General features: G+C 44.2%; 3 protein-coding genes across 3 annotated transcripts; all 3 read right to left on the bottom strand.

Moving 5' to 3' along the window:
• Positions 1 to 644: 644 nt before the first annotated feature.
• Positions 645 to 5,886, bottom strand: LOC118412892 (nuclear receptor-interacting protein 3-like). The gene is made up of 4 exons (XM_035815951.1): positions 4,785 to 5,886; positions 1,546 to 1,644; positions 968 to 1,111; positions 645 to 731 (listed from the first exon to the last, which is right to left on the bottom strand). The coding sequence occupies exons 1-4, from the start codon at positions 4,947 to 4,949 to the stop codon at positions 645 to 647; spliced, it is 495 nt and encodes a 164-aa protein (XP_035671844.1). The 5' UTR covers positions 4,950 to 5,886.
• A 3,909-nt stretch (positions 5,887 to 9,795) lies between these two features.
• Positions 9,796 to 11,790, bottom strand: LOC118412891 (oocyte zinc finger protein XlCOF6-like). The gene has a single exon (XM_035815950.1). The coding sequence runs from the start codon at positions 11,788 to 11,790 to the stop codon at positions 9,796 to 9,798; it is 1,995 nt and encodes a 664-aa protein (XP_035671843.1).
• Positions 11,791 to 11,938: 148 nt separating this feature from the next.
• On the bottom strand, positions 11,939 to 14,669 carry LOC118412887. The gene is made up of 3 exons (XM_035815943.1): positions 14,603 to 14,669; positions 12,768 to 13,267; positions 11,939 to 12,003 (listed from the first exon to the last, which is right to left on the bottom strand). Exons 2-3 carry the CDS (start codon positions 13,255 to 13,257, stop codon positions 11,939 to 11,941), a joined length of 555 nt encoding a protein of 184 aa, XP_035671836.1. The 5' UTR covers positions 13,258 to 13,267; positions 14,603 to 14,669.
• Positions 14,670 to 18,920: the final 4,251 nt, after the last annotated feature.

Here is an 18,920-nt window from a genome sequence, read left to right as displayed (position 1 = left end):
CTCATTGAAGTGATTGAACCCGGCGTAAAACAGGTTGCACGTAAAGACTTACCAGTAACTATAAAATTGGCCTCTGCATGTCTGCTTCCCACCGCTAGGGGGACCCTGCCCAGGCGGCCTATGACCGTCCACTGTTTCTTGGCCCGGTCCGGAACTGACACGGTGCCGTTTGTTTCTGTGTCTATAAGTCTTTTTAGCCTGAGGTAAAGGTAATATATAGATTGCGGCCATATTTGTCGAAAATGAACTGCCATAAACGTCATTGATTTTATAGAAAAGGCAATTTGATGATATACTACTGACGTGAAATCTTGAATATAGATAGCAGTGACAAATATGAACATCAAGAAAAAAATAACGCTTGAAATAAATTGGGCAAGAACTATTAAATGGCTCTCATGTTTAGCAGAACGCTTAATAATAATCTAAAAGCGATATAACCTTCCGTCTTGTGAATGGTGGCAAGGACGATGGCATATTGCTACAATGTAATAATAATTCGACCTGGAATCGTTAACTTTGTAATCATTTGTTATCTTGTTTACATTTTCAACATTTTCCATGCCGTTGATGTACATTTATTTAACAACATTGCTAGCTCAAATCCAAGAAGATTACTGATAGTCACAACCCTAACGGGAAACTCACCCGCAAGTTGTCGCCGTCTCTTCGGACATGACGGAGAAGATGTTGCCGGTGTCCACCACTGCCTTTACTTCGTGGTCATTGCACTGCGAAAAGGACGACATCGGGCGTAAAAATGTATCGTTTTAGACAGAAATGTCACAATTTGGCTCATGAATGGGCATAACATGGGGAATCGCCGTCAACCCTTACCTCTTCACTCATTAACCTCAATGAAAAGAGGCCTGCAGGCCGATTTGAGCAAACAAATAAAACAACAATCGTGGGTTTCAGTATTTTTTTCCTGATAATAAAGCAAACTTTCTATGCTTATTTCCCCCACCTTGCACTTGATGAAGAGTAGCGTGTTGTCGCCGCCTAGTCTGGACGGACTGTCACTGTTGTCGTACTCGCTACAGGAGTGATGTCTGCGGCCCGTCCGGGGCCGGGGGGAGGGAACGATCAAGGCCTCTGTACCCGTAGCATCCTTAGAACAATATGGGACAAAAATCATTTCATCAGCCGCAATTAACTTCATCAGGTTGTCAGTTCTTTTAAACACATGCAGAGGATAGTACTCACATCCAACGTTTCGACTGTCTGTCACCGGATAACATGACTGGATCCAGTCAGGGGATAAAATGACTGGATCCGATCGATGTAGGTGGCGCTGCAGCAGCGAGAATGCCGTCCCAAACGTGGCTCAGTGAGGGGGGATACAAACTGATTCACATTTGGGATGGCATTCTCGCTGCTGTAGCGCCACCTATGTACAACGGCTGTAAGTAGATGTAGGCGGGGAACCTACAGTGTTGTCTTAACACAACTTGTACATGTGCTTAAACTCACTTTGATTGAAACTGGTGTGCTACACCTCAATTCGGTATACCGATTTTGCGAAACAAAGAAATCGCGTTTTACCTGTGACATGGACCTGTTCCTCTGGCCGGGCTGCTCTTTGCTGTCGGACCGCCGGAACGTCTCCTTCAGCGCCTTCTGCTGCACGATCGCTTTGGGTTGCTGTAGGGGAAAGGGGTTGGGGGTGTTTGAAATTCCCCAAAAAAAATCTAACTCAGAACTTTCGTTTTATCCATACATCAATATTGCAGACGCACATAGCTTTGGGTTGCTGCGGGGAGGAACACATGCGCAGTTCAGACGTAGAACGTCAAGCAGATTCAAAAATAGTACCTTACCTTTTAGTGTAGCGTTGTTGAATGAATTCTAATGAATTTTAACAAATGTTTATGTTTATGTTTCAATTGTAACAAATCTTTATGTTTCATATCCTAATTAAGCCATGTAAGGCTGCAATGTTGACATACAAAAGCTATCATTGTCAATTCACCGTTTTAAATGAGCATACGCGACGTCAAAGGTAAAGGCCCACCGACTGCTTCACATTATCCACAATCTTCGGGCGTATCGATGGAAGATTGGCCATATTTAAGATCAACAGAGGGTTGTGCGTAATTTTCACTTCAAAACCGCCCCTGTCACATATAAGCCATACTTTGTACCTTGTACAATTGTTGTGCAATAAAGTTATTATCATAAGCGAGGCTCGGGCGATTGCCGCAGAATCGTCGTCCGATCGATTTTCGCCAAATGGACCCGGGTATAACAAAATCTTAGGACGACCTGCGCATGCGCCGAATTGATCGCGCAGTAAATTTTAAAGAGGGTTCAGACCTTTCTTTGCATAAGGCATGTTCACGTCATAAATGTTATTTTTGTGCCTCATTCCCAGAATCCCTGCGCGCTCCCAGCTGAGCCTCGGGAGAAAATTACCTTTATGTGAAGGTCATGTTTACGTCAAGGCCTGACTCCTCTTTTCCAGGAAAGGGTATGCTGGTAGAATGCTTGATCATGGTGTGGTGTGGATCAAAGGAAATTATGAAGAAAAAAAGTTAAACCCCGAAAGCTTAGATTGTAGTCCGTAGCAGTACACAAGTCTCACTGATGGTGACGGTTCAGATAGAGTATAGACAAGAGGCGGTTTGCTGGCGCCGTTGGATGTCTCTGCGTAGGAGAATGAATTAGGACGAAACCGGAGAAACTTATAGGAATAACTCGTAACGATTTGTTACAATATGATTAAAGCAAGCCGTAAGATGAACATAATGTAAGACTTGATTATAAACATAGAAACAATGAAACTAGAACGGACATTTTGCATCGTCTGTATACTTTTGTTTGGTATTGTTCAAGCAATTAGCTCTCGAGGAAGAATCTGCAAATGAATGTATCATCATGATCACATCCGCAAAAATGATATTTTATTATTTCTCCCAGAATTCCACTACGCTTACAGGGAAGCCTTGTGCGAACCTGGTATTTCCGTGAAGGTCATATGCATGAAAACGTTATTAGACGACGATTTGGCCGTAAACTATTTGGTCAGGGCGCCCCTCAAATACGGGGATGCTTCAGAAAGTAATGCAATTGGTTTTATAATTTTTCATCGAACGACTTCAAATTTTGTGCAAAGATAAAGGCATACATTCTCCTGAGATTGAAATGGCATTACTTTCTGAAGCACCCTCGAAATCAACTTTCAGATGAGATGGCCGTTTCGGCGTTACATATAAATGTCGAATCTGCGATGTTTTCATCAGATGAATGCTTAAAGCGATGATGTCAACTGTCTCCTTTTAAGACTTAGTTTGATACGTAAACAGTCAAGTCAAAACTTTACCGTGGTAGGGACTTCTGAGTACGGGGGCGCAGTGCTCGGAGTGTGGTCTTGACCAAGATTTTTTGTACGATGGCGTCTCACATTCTACTAACAAATGTTGGAAGCTGCCAAGCTTCAGTTGCAAGTTCTCAGATGCATCGGAACCTTCTTGCTATAGAGCTTTATAAAGATCAACACGATCCGTCAACCTTTTCTTGAGTTATTCTCTTCCAAAGTCTGAAACTAAAACGGCTTCTGCATGAAAATGGCTATGGGGCCCAATCCTACGTCACTAATTTTCTACTCCAAGAGCTTAATCTACAACTCCGAAATCACGACCGTAGCATGTCTAAAACTCGAGATATCAAAACATCTACACACACACACACACACACCAACACACACACGCACGCACATACACACACACACACACACACACACACACACACACATACACACACACGCACACACGCACACACACACACACACACACACACACACACACACACACACACACACACACACACACACACATACACACACACAAACGGTACCGAAAACATACCCCTTCTTTGCGAAGGTAACTCAAATCATGCGGCAAGTCGAGACGTTACCATGGCCGTACGTTTTTGCAGGAGGTCCACAGTGCTCAGGGCATATCCTTGACCTACATCTATCTTAAAGCTTTGGTTCAGATTAAGTACCGGAACGGCGGAACGGACCATACGTTTGTTTGTATAAGCCCTACAAGAAATTACCTTTCCTGATCCACTTTCACCGTAACAAATAATCTCCAAGCAGATCCTACGATGGCATAAGATGATACCAAACTGGCCAAGGAGTGTAGTCAGCCAAGAGGTGTCCATTTGCCATGTAGCCAAACACACTCCTAAGCCGACTTCACTCCTCTGGCAGCTTTTGATACTATGTTATGCTACCGTAGGATCTGCTTGGAGATTACGTATCAAAGACAATCAGAGGAGTTCTTGGACTCTAACAGGCTCCACAGGCTGCTGGAAAATTTATAGTAATTGGACAGAGCGCTCAACGAATTCCGTATATACAAATCAAATCCAACTTCGTGTGCTTTGTTGTCTTTTCTATCATACTTTTACGTTTTGCATCGTATTCAAATTATGAAAGCAATGTTTACACAACATTTAATGTAATTTAGGTCATAGTGAGAGCTCAATGAGATCGCCGTTTAGTGGAACCGGGTAGGTTGACGCGTGCGTATATATTCAAGTCAACGTCTTGAGGTCTGTATGGAAGTTATGAACTCTACCTGACCAATGAGTGTATGATTTTTGACCACGCTAAGTCGTTTGGCTTGACATGTTATCGGCCTGTATTTGTCCAATTTCTACTATTTTTTTCAGCGACCTGTGGAGCCTGGTAGAGGCTATGACTTCCATACGGATCTCACATGGACTTCAATATATGCACATGTGAACCCACCTTTGCACAATGAAAAAGCACTTACCGTCTCCTTGGAGACCGTTCCCATTTTCTTGAGATCGTCGATGGGGAGCAGGTCGGAGGAGTCCCTGTGCACGAACCCCGCGTGGCCATGGTGTCCCAGCCGCTTCTGCTGCCTCTTCAGCGCCGCTTCCCTGATGTCCTCTCTGTCGTACTTAAACTGGCTCATCTTGTGTTCTTATGTCCTAACTAGCTATCTATCGTGGCTTGGACAGACTCTGTTCGGGACAGATGAACCTCCCTGCCGCCGGAGTAATCTCTCTCGCCCGGTGGTAGTTTCACGCGGTAGAAATCTAATTGCCCAGCCCAATTAAGGTAATCCGGTACAAAATTCCTCGGCGTGTGCGAACGAACTGGGCGGGTTGACTACGCTCACAGCACCGTAGAGATAGCTGAGCGGCCGATGGTATGATTACCAAGCTAGGTCTCTCCTCTCTCCCGTTGCTGTGTTTCTGTATGGTCGTGGTAGCGCGAGGTTCACCTTGCACGCTCTTATGTTAGTCGGCCTGCGCACGGGCGCGGTAAGGCAGCAGTGTTTGCCGTAGGAGCAGCTGATGCGCTAAGTCAACACTTGAGGACTGCCGCGGCGGCTGTCAGCTTGTTACTCGCCTTTTCTCTCCGCATCAATCCCCAGCTAACGGTCTCCAGGCAACGTCTACCGTCAAAATAAGTCGACCTTTATGTGGGGGGAAAGCCTTTCCTCTAAGCTTCAGCAGTGACTGACAGCCGCGGTTTCTCCAAACGAGCCGAGGGGGGAATAGATTTGGTACTTAAAATGGGACCTTGTCGGTGGTCGACTTGTTACTTCAAGCAGCGGTTGGCGAAGGGTCCTTCAGGCGGGTTAACAAGGAGGCGAAATCCTTCCTTGAAGACGTTGGCAATCCCCTTGAGGTTCCCCCGTCAGGACTTCAACACAAACCGCGATCTGGAGACGTCTTTATAATTTTTTTTCGACTGAAAGCGCCGCGTGTGACGTCACCGATTGACCTCCTACGGCTTGCGTAGGCGCTGTTTCTTTTTATAACGGAGCGTCGGCGTGAAACACCTGACGTCGCTGTCACCTGACGTCGTCGTCTGTCGCAGAACGGTCCGTTGACACCAATACGTAGGCGTAAACCCCTGGTATTTACTCACCCTGGTGGGAACCAGTCGGAAACGCCGTCCTTGTATTTTGTTTCGTCGACGTAAAATAAAACTTTTGTAGTTTGCACACGGAGTCCTCTCCGACGGTTCCGTCGTACTTGCTGGTGGGTGTGATCCCAGTAGTTAGTCGCTGTGGGGAGTAATCGGTCAGAATTGGCGCTCCTCTTTTTGTTTCGTCGGCGTGATGCACCTGGCGTCACGTTCACCTTGTACGTGACGTTCTTTGCAGTAGAAAGGTCCCGTTTGGCCGATAAAGGTTATCTATGGTAGTAACTCACCCTGGTGTGGAACCTTTCAGAAACGGCGCTATTGTTTTACTTTCGTCGGCGTTAAGCACCTGACGTCACTTTCACCTTGCACCTGACGTCTTTTGCCGCAGAACGGTCCCGTGGTGCCGATTATCGGATGGATATATCGCTGGTAGTAACTCACAATGGTGGGTAACCATTCAGAATCGACGCTTTCCTTTTTGTTTCATTCGGCGTGAAGTACTTGACGTCAATTTCACCTATACTAGTACGTGACGTCCTTTGCCGTAGAAAGGTCCCGTGGGGCCGATAAAGGTTGTTACTCACAATGGTGGGTAACCCTTCGGAAAGTCTTCTTTTTGTTCCGTCGGCGTGATGCACCGCGTCTACTGTTGTAGAATAGTCTCGTGGTGCCAATTAGTGCGTGTTATATCTGGTAGTAACTCACAATAACAGGTAATAAATAGAAAACGGTTTTCTTCTTCTTGTTTCGTCGGCTTGAAACACTCAACGTTCCTTTGCCACTGGATAGAGATTGGAATGATGTCTGTGCGACATTTATCTGCATTCGATCATCGTATCTCTTGTAGTTACTCGCACTGGTGATCAACCACACGGGAACGGTCTTGTATGGAGACAACCTCCGTGTAAAAGTGGACTCTTCTAGTTGTCTCGTCGGCGTAAAACACTGAACGTCCCTGTGCCACTTGAATGTCTCTTGATGACGATTGAAACGATCAAGAAGTTGTTTTTTTAACGATCAGTGGGCGTTATCTCTGGTGGCTACCCGCACTGGTGAACAACCACGCGTAAACGGCACCGCCTAAAGACACACGACCTCGTGTCGGTCAGAGACTCAAAAGCGGACTCTTATTTTCCAGTTGATTACGTCAGCGCCACGTCATCCATAAATAGACAGTCTAGAAAACCGCTTTGATGTGGCCGCTTTGTAGTGATCCAGGTTAGATGTGCTCTAATGATGACGAGTTGATCAAACGCAGATCTTTAATCATCGGACTCTTCTCAGCCACCTGCTCCGGGTCATCATCTGTAACAGAGTAATGATGAAGATGAATAATAGCTCACATGTCTATTGACATGAAGGTTCAATGATAATCTGTAGCGAACAGAGTAATGATGATGATGAATATATGAATGACATGTATGAATGACAACTCACATGTCTATTGACATGAAGGTTCAATGATAATCTGTAACGAATACATGTATGATAATGCTGAATATATGAATAAAAACTCGCATCCCTATTGACATGAAGTTTGAACGATCCTCTGTTTCGAATAGAGTAATGATGAAGATGATTATATGAATGATAACTTGCATCCATATTGACATGAAGGGTCGATGATCCTCTATATCGAACAGAGCAATGCATTGGTGATGAATATATGAATGATAGCTCGCGTCTCTATTGACATGAAGTTTCGATGATCCTCTATGGCGAAAAGAGCAATGCATTGGTGATGAATGTATGAATGATAGCTCGCATCCCTATTGGCATAAAGGTTCAATGATCCACTGTTTTGAATAGAATGATGAAGATGAGTATATGAATGATAGCTTACATCCCTATTGACATGAAGGTCCAATAATCCTCTGTGGGTAATAGTCTAAAAGTAATGATGGTTATTAATACTATATGAATGATAACTCGCATCTCTATTGACATGAAGTTTCAATTTGCATTCGATCATCGTATGTAATTGAAGTGATTTTGAAAGGACCAAACTGCGTTGATCTGAAAACATGCGTCTTTGAAAATAATTGAAAAACCCTCTGGTTTTAAGAGGAGGCATGTACGTAAACAATAGATATATGATAGCACAGCTCCAGATGTCATGGTTATCCCACTTGTAACACTACATGTAATAGTACATGTAAGACTATGGAATTACTGCATTTAGCCCGAATGGGCAGGAACATGCAAATGAAGATCATCATCATCATCATGTTGTCCACCGAATACTCAAAAGTCCGCCACTTAAACACAAGGGACAACTTAAAGAGACGCACTAACGCAGCAACTGCAATCACCGAAGTGTGCACACGTTTCCCTCCAGGGGCCAGGGGATATTTGAAAAACACAGCTACTAGCTACTAGATCACTTTTTTCATATCTTTACTTTCTGGGAAATACATAAATAAAAGAAAGGGACAGGCGTCTTTTCATCCAGAATGAGCTTTATAAGGAAGGAACGGGGTCGTCTCCACCATCAATTTGTTAACTGAAAAAGTAATAATTGAAACGGGGAGAGTAGTGTGCCAGAAAAGTAACAATTAGCCGATCAAAACATACAGGTCCTGTGGCTGACCATATACATACTCTAAACTAACTTGTCGTGTTCTTCTTTATTAGCAACCAGTCGCAGTGCCGATGGTGTTCTCATCTCTGTACTCAACTTGTTTTACAGTGCCATGGCCACATACAAGGTACAGATAAAAGGTAGTGTTTGACCTCCCCAACCGAAGCGAGGTACTCATTTTAAGACATAGGCGGAGTGAGGAAGTGCCATTCCAGAGGGCACAACGTCGGTGGCACGATGAGTAGTACAATTCGGGACCCCTAGGTTCCGTGCCCGACACTCGACACCAGCAACGCCACACACGACGCCACAATGCTCTTCTGAACTTTCAAGCCATTGAAGTCCTCTTACAAATTCTCTTCCCAAAGTCATCAATCTGTGCTATTTTTACAGCATTCAAATCAGCCTCGTGGAAGAGGTGCAGAGGCTTGCGCAAATGTATTTCTCTTTATCAGCCTTTCCTGCTTAATCTCCAAGCAGATCCTACGGTGCCATAAGATAGTATCAAAGCTGGCCAAGGAGTGTAGCCGGCTAAGGGAGTCAAACGGGCACCTACGGGAAGTTTGATACTATACATTACGCACCGTGGATCTGGTTGGAGATTATTTCCTGCTAGCTTTTTTTGTTCAAAAACACACGACCAGTTAGCTGCATGGCAACCTTAGGTTTATTAAGGAGAAGTCAATCAGGCAATACATCATCAATACAGGAGTACATAAGAGTTAGCAATAGAGAAAAATTACAACTTTGAACAATAGTGAGGTATGTCATTTAGTTCAGCACACGTTCACTTCTTTCAATCTTATGTGGCAAATTGGTAAAACTTCCAATTTTGATAAATGTACAATACATTCATTTACTACACAAACCAACAATTTTCTGATAACCACTACTAACAGGAAACCTTGTGTGGATCACATTTTGCACAATTTGACAAGCCATGGTCCATCAAAACTTTGGACCACGTCTTGAACTTGTACGAGTTTCTAGCCTTTCTTTAAAGTGCCTGTTACTCTGCCCTGTAGTCAGATGTCCCACAATAATACTTTTTTTTTTTCACCTCTGTGAGCTTTCAACTAAGGCCATGTTTGTTTGATTATATCCTTGATTATAATTTATATGGATGACATCGACTCAAATCAACATGCCATGGCCTAATTGAAGATCAAAATTCTTCATAGTGCTCCTATACATTGTATTCTCATTCCCTCACATCTAACTTCCCTGTTGCTAAACCCCATAACCATTACAAATTTGGTTCCAGATAGCTGACTTATTACCCTGAAGGTTAAATGCCTTGTCAGGTGAATGTGTGCCAATGGCTTTCCACATGTTTCTTAAAGCTACTTTTCCAAGCCGTTCTAAAGTCACACTCTTCACAACAGAATGTCTTCTGACCCGTGTGAGTTTTCATATGAGCTCTTAAGTTACTTTTCCAAGACGCCTTGAAGTCACACTTTTCACAACAGAATCTTTTCCGACCAGTGTGAGTTTCCATATGCCCTCTCAAGTTACTTTTCCACGCTGTCTTGTAGTCACATTTCCCACATTTGAATGGTTTGTCCTGCATGTGAGTTGCCATGTGGCTGACCAGCGCACACTTGTACCGCGTCATATAGCCACACTTCTCACACATGAAAGATCTCTTGGCGTGAGTTTTCACGTGTCGGTCCAAGTCAAACTTTGTAGGTGCCCTGTAGTCGCACTCGGAACATGGATGTAGCGTAACACAGTTTGTCTTCTTGTGTGCGAGCATGTCAGCCTTGTCGGTTGCCTTGTATCCGCAGTCTTTGCAGATGGTGTGGGTTTCCATGTGCGTGTCGAAAGCAAACTTGCATGACGTCCCGTACCCACACTCCGCACACAAGAACGGGCCATTGTGGGACAGGGTACGTGTGCCAGGCTTACATCTGTAGCCACATTGTTCACAGCACTCGTAGGGACTCTCTTCTGCTGCATGGGTTCTCATGTGCTGTTGCAAGTCAAACTTACTTGCTGCCTTATGGCCACATTCTCTGCACTTTAAGGATTCCTCGCTGTGAATTTTCATGTGTCTGTTCATGTGCCCTCTTTTGTGTGTCTGATAGGCACATTGCCCACATTTCAATGGTGTGGCGTTCCGCGAGTGCTTTTTCATGTGTTTGGTGAAGTGTCCCAAATGGACTGTCTCGTACTGACATTTCTCACATTTGAATGTGATTGTATGAATTTTCATGTGGCTTCTCAGTAAACCGTCGGAAGACGTCTGGAAGTCACACTTGTTGCAATGAAAAGCAGTTGTGTGAATTTTCATGTGGCTTCTCAGTAAACCGTAGGAAGACGTCTTGAAATCACACTTGTTGCAGTGAAAGGCATTCTTCGCAGCTGGGTAAACTGTTATCATGCATCGGTCCCAGTCACCACTTGTGGCTGCTGCGATTTCACGTTCTGCATCGGTACCTTCTGTTTGAACCCTTGTACGATTAGTCCTATTCTCCGTTGTCTTGTCTTCACCGGTACTGCCCATGGACGGTTTCTGACCTATTTGCTGCTTTAACTTACTCTTCTGAGCTGTCCTTAAATCGCAACCTCCACTGGCAAACCGTTTCTGTCCAGTGTGAGTCTTCATGTGCATGGCCATTGTGTTCTTCTGTTGCGTCCTGTACCCACATACCCCGCATATGTGCGGCTTCTCGGCTGTAAAAGTCTTTGCAGGTTGGTCCGACGACAACTTGTATCTACCTACGGTGCGTCTTACCTCGCTTTCGCTCCACACACACGCAACACCTATCTTATTCTGGTTGGTTACAGAGTTGGCTGCCTGAGCGTACATGTGGTCATTGTTGATCGCAATCATGTTCTGACTTGGGCAGCTGTTGACAGCCATCTTGTCCTGACTGGGCTCACTGTTAGTGGCCATGTTGTTGGTACTGGGCTCACTTTTGGTGGCCATCTTGTCCAGACTGGGCTCACTGTTTGCGGCCATGTTGTCCTGACTTGGCTCACTGTTTGCGGCCATCTTGTCCTGACTTGGCTCACTGTTGGTGGCCATTTTGTTCTGACTGGGCTCACTGTTGGTGGCCATCTTGTGCTGACTGGAATCACTGTTTGCGGACATCTTGTATTGTCTAGGTTCACTGTTTGTGGCCATCTTGTCCTGACTGGGCCCACTGTTGGTGGCCATTTTGTCTTGACTGCGCTCACTGTTGGTGGCCATGTTGTCTTGACTGGGCTCACTGTTTGCGGCCATCTTGTCCTGACTGGGCTCACTGTTGGTGGCCATTTTGTTCTGACTGGGCTCACTGTTGGTGGCCATCTTGTCCTGACTGGGCTCACTGTTGGTGGCCATCTTGTCCTGACTGGGCTCACTGTTGGTGGCCATTTTGTTCTGACTGGGCTCACTGTTGGTGGCCATCTTGTGCTGACTGGAATCACTGTTTGCGGACATCTTGTATTGTCTAGGTTCACTGTTTGTGGCCATCTTGTCCTGACTGGGCACACTGTCTGCGCCCATCTTGTCCTGACTTGGCTGACTGTTGGTGGCCATCATGTCCTGACTGGGCCCACTGTTAGCGGCCATCTTGTCCTGACTGGACTCACTGTTGGTGGCCATCTTGTTCTGACTGGGCTCACTGTTGGTGGCCATCTTGTCCTGACTGGAATCACTGTTGGTGGCCATCTTGTCCTGACTGGAATCACTGTTGGTGGCCATCTTGTCCTGACTGGAATCACTGTTGGTGGCCATCTTGTCCTGACTGGGCCCACTGTTGGTGGCCATCTTGTCCTGACTGGGTTCACTGTTTGCAGCCATCTTGTCCTGACTGGGTTCACTGTTTGCAGCCATCTTGTCCTGACTGGGTTCACTGTTTGCAGCCATCTTGTCCTGACTGGAATCACTGTTGGTGGCCATCTTGTCCTGACTGGAATCACTGTTGGTGGCCATCTTGTCCTGACTGGAATCACTGTTGGTGGCCATCTTGTCCTGACTGGGCTCACTGTTGGTGGCCATCTTGTCCTGACTGGGCTCACTGTTGGTGGCCATCTTGTCCTGACTGGGCTCACTGTTGGTGGCCATCTTGTCCTGACTGGAATCACTGTTGGTGGCCATCTTGTCCTGACTGGGCTCACTGTTGGTGGCCATCTTGTCCTGACTGGAATCACTGTTGGTGGCCATCTTGTCCTGACTGGAATCACTGTTGGTGGCCATCTTGTCCTGACTGGGCTCACTGTTCGTGGCCATCTTGTCCTGACTGGGCCAACTGCAGGCAGACATCTTGTTCTGATTGCGCTCACTGTTGGTGGTCATCTTGTTCTGACTGGGCTCACTGACAGGGGTAATCTTGTTCTGACTGCGCCCACTGTTGGTGGCCATCTTGTCCTGACTGGAATCACTGTTGGTGGCCATCTTGTTCTGACTGGGTTCACTGTTTGCAGCCATCTTGTCCTGACTGGGCTCACTGTTAGTGGCCATCTTGTTCTGACTGGGCTCACTGTTGGTGGCCATCTTGTCCTGCCTGGGCTCACTGTTGGTGAACATGTTGTCTTTGTTGGCCCCACTGTTGGTTGCCATCTTGTTCTGACTTGGGCCACTGTTTGCAACAGTGCGATGAGTGTTCACATGTTTGACCAAGCTGTCGACGACATCAGTGCTGTACCCACATATTCCGCACATGAACGGTTTGTCAACAGCTACGGCTGGAAGCGGTGGATTGTGAGACTCGAGCGACTGTTGATTCACAGTACCAACTTGGTCCTGTAGGGGCTTCATCTCACTGTCCGCCATCTTGGACACCCTGGAAAAACAATTATGGAAAAACAGTAAATAATCACATTTCAATCAGATCCTTTTGACATCAATATATTTCAGTCTTAATCTAGGTGAGGATGTGTTTAGGTGGGAAAATTTATCCAAGGGACCACCAAAAGTTGTCACAATGACCAGATGGTCCTTAGTTAGGTAGAGTGGGTCGGTTTTGAGCATGCATGTGCAGCAACTGGAATTATGGGTAATATGTCAAAGGAGGAAGGCCCCTGAGACAGAAACAAAGGACGTCTGGACATTTTTGTGTGCAAATCGATACCTTATTCCGACTGCCAAGAGGAGTGTTGTTTACAAGTCAGGGGCCCTCACCTTTGACATAGTACCCAAAAGTCCTGTCGCTGCACATGCTTGCTTGGAACCATGAATGTGCTTATTACATGTAGGGTCACCTACACCACATACCTAAGCCTAAGGACCACCTAATCATTTTGACAAATTTTTTGCGGTCCCTTGGATAACTCTTTTCCCAATGACTCATCCTAACCTTAATTATATGACTTATGAGTTAAGACTGAAATATGTTGATGTCAAAATGACCTAATTGGCAATGTGTGATATCAAAGAAATGGTAGAGATAGAACTTTAGAACTTTTGTTTTGAAAAATTGTGAACACTTAAGATCTTGCAAGTCGTTGAATAGCCAGTAGATAGATATTGTTTACAAGCATTAAGGCAATCGTGTCTACATTGTCGGCTCTGTCAGAGAATGTCTACATAGCCTTTCTCAGTCACTTGTTGTGGTTGTTTTTCTCCGTCAAAAATACAATTTTCTGAACCTTCTTGTAACGTTATTGCTTCCTTTAGTTTCTTTTTTTTTTTTTTTTCTTCCGTTTTTAAGGCTACCAACTTCAATTTGCTGAAGATTTTTGTAGCCTATATAGGAAAGTCGTGTAAAGTGCCTTTCCCAAGGGCACAAGACCGGTGACACGTCGGGGTTTGAACTCAGGACCTTCTGGACCTGAGTCAAACGTGCTGACGATTGCGCCACGCGGCCACACACGGTTTCATCCTCGTTAACAGCTATACTAAATAAATAGTGACATAATGGAAGTTAGAGAGTCCCACAATCATCACAAATTTGATTGATATGTGGTTCACATACACAGGGCGTCGACAAGAGGGGAGGGACCCGTGTTATCGTTGCACACCAAGATATCAGCTAGACGCGCCCCCCTCCCCCATATGACGATATACAACAAACATGGAAATTCTTCCCTCAAACAAATTCCAGGGTATCCCCCAAATGCTACGTGGTACCAGAGATATCCTTGATTACATTTTGTGTACACTGGTGAAGATACCGTACCTGCAGCTCACGAAAAGCGCCGGAACACGACTGCGGTTTTCTCTGTGGATCTTTCCGAGTCTTGCGAGCTGAGGTCAAAGGTCACTCTGATCTCGTACCCAGATCGCTCACTGTAAAATAAACTCGTTACCAGTGTGGGTTGATCCCTTTGTAAAAACGCCAATCTCAGTTTGTATGTGTAGGGAAAAGAAGAACGTCGTCAATGTGCAAAGATGGACAAAACTCGGTGAAAAATTGTTATGTTGTAAGACATCTCCGATGAAAAATGTTGATATGGCAGATATGAATGTACGCCTAGAAAGGCTCCAAAAAGACCCATACAGTATGTCATACGGTCGGATTAGAATTTTAAAGGGGCCCAAAGGGTCCGGGCCAGTTTACTGAGTTGACTGGACCCCACGGTTACAGTTCGGTCTCTGGTGGTTTAAACATGTTCTTTTTAGATGTATTTGTTGGTCTTTCTAATTTGTCCCGTTTTTAGGCGCCCAGTCCAGTATGCGCCAACGGCCAAGTATCATTTAGGTGAAGAACGTTACATATCAACTCATTCTTCTGAGAAGGCCTCGATGACTTTTTTTCCAATACCTCGTTGAAGTGTGAGTTGACGAAAACAATTGCGGTTATATTCATAAATTAGAAGAAGAAAAAAAAAAAGATTCAACAGTAATGCAAGTTCCTGGTCCAGAGCTCCTGTGTATACGCGTAAATATGTTCTGGGACATTGCTGTTCAGATTGGCTGTATAAAATCCTGTATGCAAGTCACATAATTCCATTAACCCACCCCAGTTTCACCTCCCCCGGTTCAAGCCGCCGTTACCATGGAGATATCGATCCTAGCTGACGTGTTAAACTGGCAACGGAAGCGAACAATCAACTGTAATCACCGATAATCAATAACGCACAGTTAAGGGACGGTCACATTCCTGGGTGGTCGTTGTAGAATTTTGATTTCTTTTCACGTTTTCATTTTCAAGCAAGCTGTGTCAGAAAGACTGCCGACATTTGATCGTGCCATATTTTGATTGCAATATATATATACATATTTATAACGTAAGATGACAATTTTCCGTACATTCTTGTTGTGCAGACAAAGGGACAGACTTAAGAAACATAGTCAAGACGTCTTTAACGCTCTAGGGCGCCCCACGCCCTAGCTATAGAACCAACACAACCTCAAAAGAATCAAATCAAGACGTATCCATAATCTAGGCGTCGAATTCTTTGTTGAGAGCCAGCTTCATGAAAACATTATTGATCAGGGAATGAGGTGTTGAACAAGCTTAAGCAACGGAAGAAAACAACTACATACAATCACTTATGATCAATACATGTAGTTAAAAGAAGAAAACAGTGTCATAAATTAGGCGAAAAATGGGAAATGCAGCCGGGAAATTTAACTCTGCGAATATAACCCCTGAAGTGTCAAGCACACTTTATCATTTATTAAGGCAAGGGTTCCGCTGGGTGATATGCGTAGGCGTCTGGCGTGCCCGATCTTTCGTTGATCTTTGTTAATCCTTTGTTACCATGGTGACAAGTAAAGATCTCGTCTCACAATCCTTGGAGACAAAATTGAAAAAAAAAGGTGAACTGCAATAATCCTTGAGTATTACTGTATATCAGAGGCTTTCTCGGGAATCATCGGTAATTCCCGCCATATCTTCGTTAATCTCCGGTGATTATCGTCGCCCCCTCAGCAATCTCCGAAGTGGCAATATCTGATCAAGGAGGCTTCATTTGATGAAACCCTGTTGTATCCAGGATGCGCTTCTATCCCAGAAGCGCTTTCGGGATTTCCTGAACACGTCGCAAGCGAAGGAGTGGTGTTCTGGATATCCAGAATGCACTCCCGGATGATCCATTTTCTTGCTTTCGAATACGTCAGAATGAGTCTATTTGGAAATGCATAAATAGTGGCCCTGGATCTTTTTACCCATACCTTCTGGTCTGATAGAGAAATGATAAACTTTTCTGCTAAAGAAAATTCCGACCATTGTGTGTGATCATCATCATCATTGTGTGTGATCATCACCATCATTGTGTGTGATGTTATCATAAGTAGCCTATAGTCTTTGCGTGTTGATAGGCCTTGGCCTGGAAACGGTAGAATCGTACATGTACACCCAAAGGTTTTTTCCGTCTATATTGTGTGTGATGGTATTATAAGATTTCTAACGTTATATCATTTGCGTGGTTAGTAGGTCTTGGTCTAAAAAGTGGAATGATAGAATTTTTTGTCCGAAGGTACTTCTTCCCCCTTTGTGCGAGGCTATCGTACGACTTACATGATCATTGCGTTGTTGGTAGGCCTTGGTCTAAAAATGGAGTGATAGAATTTTTGTCCAAAGGTATTCCTCCCTTCTTTGTATGATGCTATCGTAAGATGATGATTGCGTTGTCGGTAGGCCTTGACCTGGAAAAAAACGATAGTTTTATGCCTGAAGAATTTTCTGCCCTCGGTGGCTGTATCCTAAGGATTACCACATTCAATGGTACAATCGCGGATCAGAAGACGCTAGTATGAATAAAATATGACGTTATCACTGATAGCTTAGCCTTAGTGGAAAGTTATTACGTGTACCTTTCATCTCGGCTCTGTTGCATCTGTATCACATGTTCACCGTGTCTCACAAAGGAAGCACACTCCGGGAAATATTAACGTGGTTACTTTGCCAAGAGATAATTGAAATTGCTGGATGTACCTATTCAAAAGAGCAGGCCTTTATTTGATCACGTTAATGCACATGAAAGAACACACTACAGTGCACATGTAACGCTTTATCCGCAGGGTAACCTATACCCGTTGTTTTTAAAACAGGGCTTGAAGTGATATCAAGTCGACAATCGGTGGTTTCAAATTGCAATATTTTCAAAATATTGCAGTTTGAAACCACCTTCTACAATTTTTAAAAAACGGTTAAATGTTACCCCGCGGATAAAGGTGAACTAGCGTTAGGGAATCTGCCGTGCGGCTCGCTTTCTGGTTGTGATGCAATACATGTGCTTTCTCGGTGCCAATAGCTCTCCAATAGTTGCTGGAAAACGGCCGTCTTATGCTGATTTGCCACATCCAAATGGACATGTTTTAAAAGCGCCTGGAAGCAATCAGTCGAAATCAAGTAAAAGATTTACGTTTGTTTGTTTGTTTGTTTGTTTGTTTGTTTGTTTGTTTGTGCCTTAAGTTTATTTCAACTCGATAAATACTCCATCGGCCTTCATATCAAGGCCGCTTTTCGTGGTCGAGCTTGCATGGAGGAGGAGAGGGGTCATATAATCATATTAACACAAAATTTCTATTGATAATACAGAGAATAAGGGAATGCCAAATGCATAATAAATAAATGAATGAATAATAATAATGAAAACAAATAATAATCATTAGCTCGTTAATTCCATACTCGTTCGTGGATCGCTACCGTGTCACTAGTCTTTTGAAAGTTGAGATATTACGTGATCTTTTCATACATAGATTTTGGCCAAATGCACGTAAGATTCCATCTTGTATTAGATTGTGATTCAATTGATGATGGTAGCGTCTTTCATGCGCTTTCTTGAAGCATTTCGAGATAGCATGTAGAAGGGCCGCTAGGTCAGACTTCCCTGACAAAGAACGAACTAAATCGCAAACCAAGATGAAAGTCGTAGCTCTCAGTCGGTGTATAGAAGTCTATTTGTGCAACTTCGTAGATAATCTGAGGGCTACAGAAAATGTGCCAGCACCAGCTGTTTGAAAGATGTTGCTATCGCGAAACCTGACGTCAGTGCTATTGGCCTGTAGCGAAGCTATCATATTGTGTTATCGTAGTTGCTGCATATGCCAACGTCGATTGCTGTATTAGATAGGTAATTGGCTTTCTTAAAAGTACAAGATCTCAGAAAGGGACTATAGTACAAGAAACAGCGAGAACTACACAGTGTTCATGTCACAAGCAAAGAGCATTGAAACTTGAATCCTTTATGGTTCTACCTCATATGACCACAGCACCTGTTCCGATACAAAGATAAATAGAAAGCAATAGAAACATGACATAAACAGCTGTTGTGAAGAGATGCATGGATCTCATATTCAGGGCCTGTAAGAGCTGCTATACGACCGCTATAGCTAAGTACGGCGTCATATTGGGGTGACTGGTCACATTGTCGACACAATGTCAACATCGAAGTAGTTACCTCATTGGAGTTTTCAGTATGTGATGTATGAGACAAGGATATTCTACAAAACAGAAATAGCGAAAAGACAGGTTTCATACCAAAAGAAAAATAAGAACCCGACACGAAAGCCTTCTTGGAGATAATTCGACTTTACAACTACATTGA

Source organism: Branchiostoma floridae, chromosome 4 (genome assembly GCF_000003815.2).
Source record: "Branchiostoma floridae strain S238N-H82 chromosome 4, Bfl_VNyyK, whole genome shotgun sequence".
NCBI lineage: Eukaryota > Metazoa > Chordata > Leptocardii > Amphioxiformes > Branchiostomatidae > Branchiostoma > Branchiostoma floridae.
This window is presented reverse-complemented; position numbering and strand designations above follow the sequence as displayed.

What these genes read in the sequence shown, in the direction of transcription:
- LOC118412891 (XM_035815950.1), bottom strand. Translation starts at nt 11,790, where the DNA reads ATGGCCACCAACAGTGAGCCCAGTCAGAACAAAATGGCCACCAACAGT.
- LOC118412887 (XM_035815943.1), bottom strand. Translation starts at nt 13,257, where the DNA reads ATGGCGGACAGTGAGATGAAGCCCCTACAGGACCAAGTTGGTACTGTG. An exon ending in GAACAAGATGACCACCAACA is followed by an intron (nt 12,004 to 12,767) that starts GTGAGCGCAATC and finishes ACCAACAGTCAG; the next exon opens with CCAAGTCAGGACAAGATGGG.
- LOC118412892 (XM_035815951.1), bottom strand. Translation starts at nt 4,949, where the DNA reads ATGAGCCAGTTTAAGTACGACAGAGAGGACATCAGGGAAGCGGCGCTG. An exon ending in GAACGGTCTCCAAGGAGACG is followed by an intron (nt 1,645 to 4,784) that starts GTAAGTGCTTTT and finishes TTTCCCCTACAG; the next exon opens with CAACCCAAAGCGATCGTGCA. An exon ending in GGAACAGGTCCATGTCACAG is followed by an intron (nt 1,112 to 1,545) that starts GTAAAACGCGAT and finishes TATTGTTCTAAG; the next exon opens with GATGCTACGGGTACAGAGGC.